Source organism: Coffea arabica, chromosome 2c (assembly GCF_036785885.1).
Source record: "Coffea arabica cultivar ET-39 chromosome 2c, Coffea Arabica ET-39 HiFi, whole genome shotgun sequence".
Classification (NCBI taxonomy): Eukaryota; Viridiplantae; Streptophyta; class Magnoliopsida; order Gentianales; family Rubiaceae; genus Coffea; species Coffea arabica.
The window spans coordinates 1,275,226-1,284,864 of NC_092312.1; the positions used below are offsets into that span (position 1 = coordinate 1,275,226).

General features: G+C 40.0%; 2 protein-coding genes across 2 annotated transcripts; one reads left to right on the top strand and one right to left on the bottom strand.

Annotated features, from left to right (window-relative positions):
* Positions 1 to 2,017: 2,017 nt before the first annotated feature.
* On the top strand, positions 2,018 to 5,960 carry LOC113724882 (E3 ubiquitin-protein ligase SINAT5). Its single transcript, XM_027247756.2, has 4 exons — positions 2,018 to 2,217; positions 2,346 to 2,752; positions 4,431 to 4,817; positions 5,388 to 5,960. The coding sequence occupies exons 2-4, from the start codon at positions 2,507 to 2,509 to the stop codon at positions 5,748 to 5,750; spliced, it is 996 nt and encodes a 331-aa protein (XP_027103557.1). The 5' UTR covers positions 2,018 to 2,217; positions 2,346 to 2,506; the 3' UTR covers positions 5,751 to 5,960.
* A 956-nt stretch (positions 5,961 to 6,916) lies between these two features.
* LOC113724883 (pentatricopeptide repeat-containing protein At3g49240, mitochondrial-like) lies at positions 6,917 to 9,318 on the bottom strand. The gene has a single exon (XM_027247757.2). It carries the CDS (start codon positions 9,163 to 9,165, stop codon positions 7,162 to 7,164), a length of 2,004 nt encoding a protein of 667 aa, XP_027103558.2. The 5' UTR covers positions 9,166 to 9,318; the 3' UTR covers positions 6,917 to 7,161.
* Between the last annotated feature and the right edge of the window lie 321 nt (positions 9,319 to 9,639).

Sequence of the window (9,639 nt, forward strand, 5' to 3'; positions counted from 1 at the left end):
TGATTCGCAATGGGCTGATTATCATGTTCTCAATTCACTTTGTAAAATTTCTGAAAATGCCTTCTGCCCGTTGCGAGGCGGTGGAAGATAGATAGGCGATCCAGGTCGGTTATATTTTCATTTCGCAGAAGAAATTGAGGGAATGGGAATCCAGCGGCCCCCGCCTTTGACCTTGCGTTATTTGTGCTACTTGTTGATAACCGTCGCGGCTGAACTATTTACCTTTGCGTGATCCTTTTTGGGCTGAAGTACTCTCCTCTGTTAAATTATTAAGCCTTATAAGCAAAGCATTCTGTCTTAAGGCAGCGGCATTTATTATTAATAATTGGGTCAGGTGAGGAAAGGATGGAGAAAGGATTTATTAGGCTTGGGATTAAAGGAAAGCTAGAAATTTTGATTGATTATATCTACCTCAAGCACGACATAAGAAGATTGTCTATTGACTTATTCAGATTTGTAAACGTGCAAGTTGTAAGACTTGAGAAGCCATGATGGATGATTTTGTGAACACCAGATTGAGTCTAGCGTGTGATCAAAAAGATCAATAATGTTAGATGCTGTGACAGTACTCTTTTTTTGTTTTTGTTTTTTTTGTCTATTGTTACTATTTACGTCTATTTCTATTCTAACCTATATCAAGAGAGTCATCTGTCATCTACGCTTATTCTTGCTCTAACCTTATACTTAAAGGGTCACCATCAGATCATATCGGTACAAGAGGCATTCATATGAATTTAACAGAGGTCACATTAGATAGTAACTTTTTATATCATACCAGTACAAAAGACATTCATATGAATTTAAGAGAAATCACATTAAATGGAAATTTTTAATGAGAGGTCAAGATTTTCATCTCACAAAGACATATGGTTGCCAACTATTCTAGAGATAGTTGGTTAGATGCTAAGATAGCCTAAGAGACAAATATTTGCACGAGACGACGAGAGTTGCACGGTCCGGTCTGGTTTTCAAAACATTGGTTGCAGGTCTCTACACTACACACTCTGGTGTGCTGTGGTTTTGAGTTGACTGTGAAATTTGTAACCAGGCGTCTACGATTTCCGCATTCAGTCCACCAAAAAGTAATTAAAGCCAACTCATTTCGGAGAAAAAATGAGCCAACTCATTTCGGAGAAAAAATGAGTTTGTTTGGACAACTTGGTTTTGGAAACAAAATTTCAGATTTTATTTTGCTTGCATCATACCCACAATTCCCAATCACCTTTTTATCTCACATACATCACATCACAAAAAGTGCTACAGTAACTGAATCAAATAAATCATCCAAATAAATTCTTATCCAAAAGCAAAAATCATTTGCAGACCAAAGTCAAGAAACTCCCACCAGTACCAAATAGACGCTCCTCCTGTTTCACAATTGGATATACTCCGTGTATATATCTATATATATAAAATAAAAAAAAAACACAGATCATTCATGGTTCTACATCGATAAATTGACTCAAACATTTTCTACTTTCAGCCATTTCTACATGACGACGAACAATAATCTTCCTTTCCTACTATCTCCAGGAGAGTTTCTTTTCTTTTCTTTTCTTTTTTCCAATCAACATCAAAATTTCCATTTCTTTGACTAGTATCAAATGATTGGATGGTAATAACTTCTAATAAGTAAGGTTTTATTTGAACAAAGTGCCAATATTCATTGGTCTGATTGAAGACAATTCATTGATCCCATTTGAAGACAAACGAGTCCTGCATAGCAACGCTGCTGTCTAGATTTTCCTGGCGAAAGAATTCATTGTCGTTCACATTTGAAGCAAAGCTTCCATCACAAAGAAAACGAATCATTAACATCAGAATATCATTGGCCTTTTCCCTTTTTCTTTCCTCTTTTTTTCTTCTTTTTTTTTGGGTTCTTTTGTGAATGGCCTACAATTGTAGTAGTAGTATCTATTAAAAGAGGAGTAAAAAAATTTAAAAATAAAATAAAAATAAAAAGCGATGCATACAGCGTCAATGAGGCACAGGTAAGAAAAGAGAAACCACACTCATTTTCCACTGCCAACAACAAATGGATCTAATATTAAAACCAATGAAATAACTGACGTCCGTCGGATGAAAATCCAACTCCAATCGCTTTTGCGACTCAACGGCGATCCTTAACTCTCTCTCCTCACTGGAAACAGAAACTCAAGAGAAAGAGAAAGAAGAAAGGAACATCGATCTTTTCTTCAGGGGAGAAAAAAGAAGCAGGTTCTGTTTGGCTCCTCAAACTCGATCCCAGCTTCTGCATCTCTTCTCTCCCTTCTTTATTTTAATCTAATGTTGTAGTTTTTCTTTTTCTCTCAATTTCTTTTGGGTTCTTCTTCTTATTTTTCTAGGGAAGAAACGAAAGAAGTGAAGGAAAATTAAGGGGTAAAGAACCCAACGGAATTTGTCAATTGCCAGAAGTAGGGCAAAAGTAAAAGAGAGAAAAAGATTTGATTTTTGAGACGAAGATTGGATTTTCGAAGCCGGGCTATTGGTATTTTTGGGAAAGGAAATGGAGATCGATAATATTGAGTGTGTCTCTTCATCAGATGGGGTTGAAGATGAAGAGATCCAATCTTCAGTTTCTTCGCATAATCCTAGCGTGATGCACCATCACCCCCATGCACCTCATCTCCATCAATACGCTTCCTCAAAGCCTCATTCTAATATAGTCCCGTCAGGAATTGCCCCTACAAGCGTTCATGAATTGCTGGAATGCCCCGTTTGCACCAATTCGATGTACCCTCCAATCCATCAGGTTTCTGCTTCTTTTTGCTTTTCTGGTTCACTTCCTGTGTTTTTGGCTCTCATCTTTTTTTGGTTTATTTCGTCATGTGGGCTTGGGCTGGAACATGAGCTTTTTCCATTGGATGCTTTTGGGATGGTATGTGTGAGTGATTGTTGATGCCTTTTGGTTCAATTTTGATGGTATATGCGAGTGATAGATTTTGGTTCGATTTTGAAGAGAATGAGCGCTAGTCTGTTAATGCCTTTTTTTTGGGTGGGGTGGTGGAGGTGTTGGGGATGCGCTTGTTGGATGTTTGGATGATGACGAGATTGTTATTGGAGGAGTGGCTTTTGCCCCCCTTTCTGACTCTTGGTTTTAAAATTGAATTGCATAAGGCCATATTAGTAATCAAGCTTTATCAGCTAAGTTAATGTAAGAATTAATTGAATTTAGTGAAAACTTGTGGATTGTTTGGTTCCATCAGTGAACCTGTGAAACTTAACATATATACGTTATTAGTTAAAAGAGTATTAGATAGTTAAAAGTGGCACGAGATAGTGCTCCCTTGAAAAGAGGTGATAAGAGTTAAAAGCCATATTTCCTTGGATAAGTTTGCACAGGGAGGATAAGTTTGCACAGGGACAAAGAGAGGAAATTTTTGGACAATGTTAAGTTGATCGTGCAGAATTGTGTATTAATGTGCAAAAACATACTCTTAACTAGTTATTCATTTGATTTAAGATTTCAGCTTGACAATTCTGTTATTGGGCTCGCAATAGATTTGCCTCCTCCAGTTTGTGCAATGATAGGTGCAGGAATGGGGTTTATGAATTAGTTTTGATTATAATAATTGTGAATCAAATGCCACCTGATTGGTCAATAACCATACAAGGCACATTCGCTTGTATCTGCTTTAATATCGATTAGCTCTGCACTATTTGGTGGCTGGCCTGATGCTATATAGTTTTAGAATCTGTCGACTAAGATAAATTGATGATTGTTGAGGAACATCTCCGAGATTAGCTGTGACGATGTTTTTCGTATGCAGTCAGAAATGTACTGGTATTTATCTCAGAAAAATATATCTTTACTTACACAAATAACTGTTGTGGGCTCATTGTCTTTAGAAATGGTGTATTTTGACAGATGCATCTACAGTTTCAGATTGTTGATTCTTTGTGTTAAGCAGGCACATAGAAAAGGCAGGACTACAGTTTTCTGTCTCTGTTTGTCAATGAGTAAGAAGTGTGGTAGTGTGGAAAGTTGGTTTTATTGTGGCATTCTTCTGTAAAATCTAATATAGATATGCAATTTAAACACACTAAGAGCAGCAAACATTCATTATTGTTACATTTAGCTATGTTCTTCTGTAAAAGCTAATATAGATATGCAATTTAAACGCAATAAGAGCAGCAAACATTCATTACCTCCCCCCCCCCCCCAACCCCAACCAAACAAAAAAAAAAGAAAAGAAAAATGTGAGAGAAAGGCAGTGGCTTGAACATATAACTTTGGGGAAAAGAATCCTACAAAAGATGGCATTGTATTAGATCTATTCTTAAGAAGATTTAACTTTGACTATGATCACGCTAAAAAAAAAAACATATAAATGATACTGAACTTTTGCCTGGTCTGTCAGTTGGGTGTACATTATACTTGCCCATGATTTGGAATGTGGAAGCTTACTAAAGATTTACCTTCTTTGCAGTGTCACAACGGACATACACTCTGTTCTACCTGTAAAACTAGGGTTCATAACAGATGTCCTACATGCAGACAAGAGCTTGGTGATATTCGGTGCTTAGCATTAGAGAAGGTAGCCGAATCGCTTGAGCTGCCCTGCAAATATTACTCCTTGGGATGCCCAGAAATATTCCCATATTACAGCAAACTTAAACATGAGGCACTTTGTAACTTCAGACCCTACAATTGTCCATATGCTGGATCTGAGTGCTCAGTTACTGGGGATATTCCTTATCTCGTTGCCCATTTGAGAGATGACCACAAAGTGGACATGCACACAGGATGCACATTCAACCATCGTTATGTAAAGTCTAATCCTCGTGAAGTAGAGAATGCCACTTGGATGCTGACTGTAAGTATTCATTTCCTTTTTCCTGTGGAAGTTCCATGAAATTCAAGAGAATAACATGCTCTGCCATATTTTTTCCCCTTAAAAATTAGAACTTCTTAAAATGGGAGTTTTATAATTGGCCAATTGGCCTTTGATATATTAATGAAGTTAATATAACTTCTTAAAGGGAAGATACTTTTTCATCACAACAGTTTGGGTGGATTTGTTGAAGCGGATATGCTAATTAAGTATAACTGACGGTATAAATATTTTTGGAAAATCCTATATTAAGCAACATACGACTTAAGCGACAGAAACAAACTAATGGATGAACCAGCTCCTTGATTTTAGGAATTCTCATCTTTGTGTCTATCACTTAGGAATGTCGTGATTTACCATTGTTTTTTGTAGGTGGACTCAATTTTTTCAAGTGTCTGAAAAGATGATTTAGAATTCCTATATCAGGTTTCAGCTTCTATGATTCTGCTGCAACTTTTAGTTAGGGTAGCGATAAGGAAAGTCAACTATTTTGTTCCTACTGCTCTCCTGGAAAATATTGGATAAAGTGGGGTCTTCTGCTTGTGTTGTCAGGTCTTCCACTGTTTTGGTCAGTATTTCTGCCTTCATTTTGAAGCCTTCCAGCTTGGAATGGCCCCTGTATATATGGCTTTTCTCCGGTTTATGGGTGATGAGAATGAAGCCCGCAATTACAGCTACAGCCTAGAAGTTGGTGCTAATGGCAGAAAGCTCATTTGGGAGGGTACGCCGCGGAGCATCCGAGATAGTCACCGCAAGGTCAGGGACAGTCATGATGGTCTTATTATCCAAAGGAACATGGCACTTTTCTTTTCTGGCGGGGACAGGAAGGAGCTGAAGCTTAGAGTTACAGGAAGAATATGGAAAGAACAACAAAACCCAGACGCTGGGGTGTGCATACCAAATCTCTGTAGCTGAATCTTCATTTTATTTCCCCCTATGGAGTGGTTTTTATTTATTTATTTTTCCTTGTGCATGTGTGTATGTGTGTAAGAAGCACTCCCTGCATGTGTTGTATTTAGTTAACAATTACTAAGTTGACGAGTCCTACATCTTCACAACTATTATATACACCTGAGGTTTGACTTCTATCAATTGTTAATAAGAGCCTTTTTTTACCCTTGACTACTGATCTCTGTTCTTCCTTGAATTTTCTTCTGCCATGAACAGGTTGGAACTGGATAGATAGATATTTTCTTCGTCCTTTTGTTGATAAGTGGATTCATATATGTCAGCGGACTACATGGACGTATCTAAGGTTTTTCCACTTCTAGTCCCCATTAAAAATCTGTGGAGATAACATTTATCACATTTAAGATCCGACTTTTGATGCCGCTTTCTCTAGTCAATTCTTCACATGCTTCCTCCTGGAGAATGATACTGAGCTATTCTTTATCTAGTTAATTCTTTCCCATTTCTACCTGAATAATGATACTGAGCTACTTTCTTGGCCTGTCGCTGCTTCAAATCGCACGTTCTGTAAATATCGAACAGTTTTTTTGAATAAGCACGGACTGAGGGGGAAAACGAATAATGGAAGAAAACCAGTTGGAGGGAAATTAGCAGATATATGGCTTTTCTCTGTCTGAGGTGTTGTGAATTTGTGAGGTCGTTAACCTTCTTCAATATTTGGCTTCTCAAATTTCTGGAGGAATTGTAGCGTTCTCTTCAAGCCCCTAAAGCCCTTTTTCCTGATTATTACTTGACTATGTAGATTGGCAAAGGGTACACCAGTGGATTTCTGTCGAAGTCTGAGATCTGCACGGATTGGCAGTTTTATTTTATGTGCTTCACTGCATGAGTTTTGTGGAGATCGTCTTTTCTCCAAAGCAAAATATGCAAATAAAACAAACAGCTTCTTTTTCAAAGCCGGCCATTTGATCATACAAGTGAAAAAGGGTATTAAGGGTTGTCCATATAGTAAGCTGCAGAAGCAATACCCATTCAAAACAGTTGTTAAGGGGACTACTAGTTACTTTAACATCGCCAAGTTTAGAACAAGTTTCCGGTAGACAAACAGAAATCGACTACAGGAAATGTCAGTCATCATGTCAATGTCAAAGATAAGAAACAAATGAATGCTATTAGTAATGAAATTTCGGTTTTTCACCCAAGCAGCTCACATTCCACATGAATATTTTGTAACTGCAAGCAGATCCACCGTGTTATCTAGACAAAATGTAACACGTCCATTCCTTTTACTACTAATTACAGATAAATTGATTGAAGGAGAAAATAACACTAGTATGTTAATGGTCTGGAGGTAGTATATTAAGGAAAGCCCCAACAATAGAAAATATTTTCCTAATTAAGACATTTAATTCAACATTCAAGCTGCTGCCTGCTCTGCAGCAACACTTTTAGTTTCTGCAGCCTCCAAGTTGGCACCTTCCCGTGATTCCTTTTCCACAGTACCATCGACAGAACTCAACTCTGGAGGAGTTTCTCCAACATTCTGATCTTGCATTGCTTTCAGCTGCCCACTAACACTATCTGGAGCAATCTCAATGCCAGTGGCTGACTCCTCTTTAGCCTGCTTGTTTCCGAACAATTTAGATGGTATTAGAGATGAAACAGCTGCCCTAGCACTGGCCTTAGCTTTTGCAGCAGCTTCAGCCTCTCTAGCTGCTGCTTCAGCCTTCTCCCTTTCCACATCATCCTTAAGCTTAGTCAACTCCGTTTCTCTCCCTTCCTTTCCCAATGCCTCTCTCACAAACTCTTCCAACTCCGAGCTAAAATCAGTAGGGTCTTCCTTCAACATTTTACTGATTATTTCAAGCACCTCATTGTGCTTGCCAACCTCAAACAAGGCGTTCATGATGAATTTATAACTATCGTCATTCATCCTCAGCTTGCTGACCATCATCTCAAAGAATGACTTTGCATCATCAATCTTCCCAACTTTAACCAACCCATCCACCAACTTGTTATAAACCCCCAAGTTAGGCCTCAATTTCGACTCAACCATCGTCCTGTAGTACGCTGCAGCATCATCTGGCCTATTTTCTTCAAAACAAGTATCCATCAATGTAACAAATGTATACTCATCAGGGTTCACTCCCTTCTCCTTCATACCATTATACAACTCCTCCGCCTCAGCCAACATATTATTCTTACACAACTGGTCAATCAGATTGTTATAGGATAAAGTATCAGGCCTGCACCTCTTCTCACCCATACTATTGAAAACATCAACAGCCTCCTTAAACTTCCCATCTGCACAGTACCCATCCACAATTACGTTAAAGCTCCCCAAATTGACAGTCAACCTTTTGGGAGGATCATGCTCATTCAACATCCTATCAAACAACTTCAAAGCCTCATCAAACTTCCCATTCTTGCTCAAAGCATCCAAAACCGAATCAAAAGCCACCGCACTCATCTTAACATTCGAATCTTTGCCCACTGCCTTCTCATAACACTCCATAGCCTCGTTCTCCATCCCCCTTAAAAAGTACCCCTTCATCAAGCTCCCATATATCACCCCATCAGAAACCGAACCTCCCAATTTCTCCTTCAATTCTTCATACACGTTAAAAACCCCATCAGCATTGGAATCCCTGGCATGGCCAGACATCAAATAGCCGTATACGATGGGGTCCGGGTCCAATCCCTTGGATAGCATCTCATCTTTCAACTCCATAGCCCTTTCGAGCTTGTTGTTGTCGACAAGGCCTTTGACTAGGATTCTGTAGGTGGTAGGGGAGGGGTTAAAGGGGGCGTCATTGATTAGCTGCTTGTAGTGCTCCATGGCCGTGTCGGTCTTGCGGCAGTCCATGTAGACGGAGAAGAGGAGATTGTAGGTGACAATATTGGCTGCCACTCCGGCCTGGGTGATGAAGCGGTGGAGGGAGAGGAGATCAGCGTACCGGGCCTGGCGAAGCTGAGCGGCCATGACAGCATTGCAGGTGTATATGGTGGGTTTACAGTTGGAGTAGATGGAGTGGCGGGTGTAGAGCGCCGCTTCTTCGAGATCATTCTCGCGGATGAGCTTTAAAATGCGATTGTGGAGATTGAGACGGTTGCCGGAGAGTGCGGAGACGGGTTCGGGAAGTTTGGGGGCGTTAGGGTTTTGGTTGGCCGCAGGGGAGGAAGGGCGAGGGGGTTGTGGCGCTGGTGGTTGGTGGCGGAGGGAGGAGAGAGGGGGTTCGATTCGGAGGCGACGCTTGCGTTTGCGGCGGTCGGCGGCTGCTTCCTCCGGCGTAGCGAAGGAGAGGAAACGGAGGGAGAGAAATGAAGGTGGAGGCTTTGGGTAGTTACAATGGCAGTGGAGAGCAGCTCTGGAGGCTAGGGATTTAAGTTGGAGGAGAAATGAGGGCTTCGAGAGAGCCATAATTATTTTCCTGTTTTTATCTTTTCAAATTTTTGGTCGGGGACGGGGAGAATTGGGTGGGGTGGTAGGGTTTCGACGGGGTTTTAGCAGAGATGGATTTTAATAGCGGTATCGTATCATTTCAGTCGGAGAAGGAAGGAAGAAGCTAAGCTAAGCCCAGCCCTCTGAAATGAAACGATGAGTAAGGTTTTTGGAGGCCTTGGGGCTCGAGTGCTGTGGGCCAAGCGGTCTATTACCAATTTCATGGGCTTTTAGCTGAGATATCCTTCGCTTACGGCCTCCATCAAAACATTCGTTTAAACGCGTGCCACAACAAATAAGAGTGTTGCTTTATTTTGGGAGGGGGGTCTAAAATTGTTGAATAATCTCTTGCCGGTACTTTGGTGATTCTAACATGTTTATTTGACGATTCGAACTCATGATCTCTTAATTATTTACAGGTGTAAACCGTCACAAACTCAATTGAATTGCATT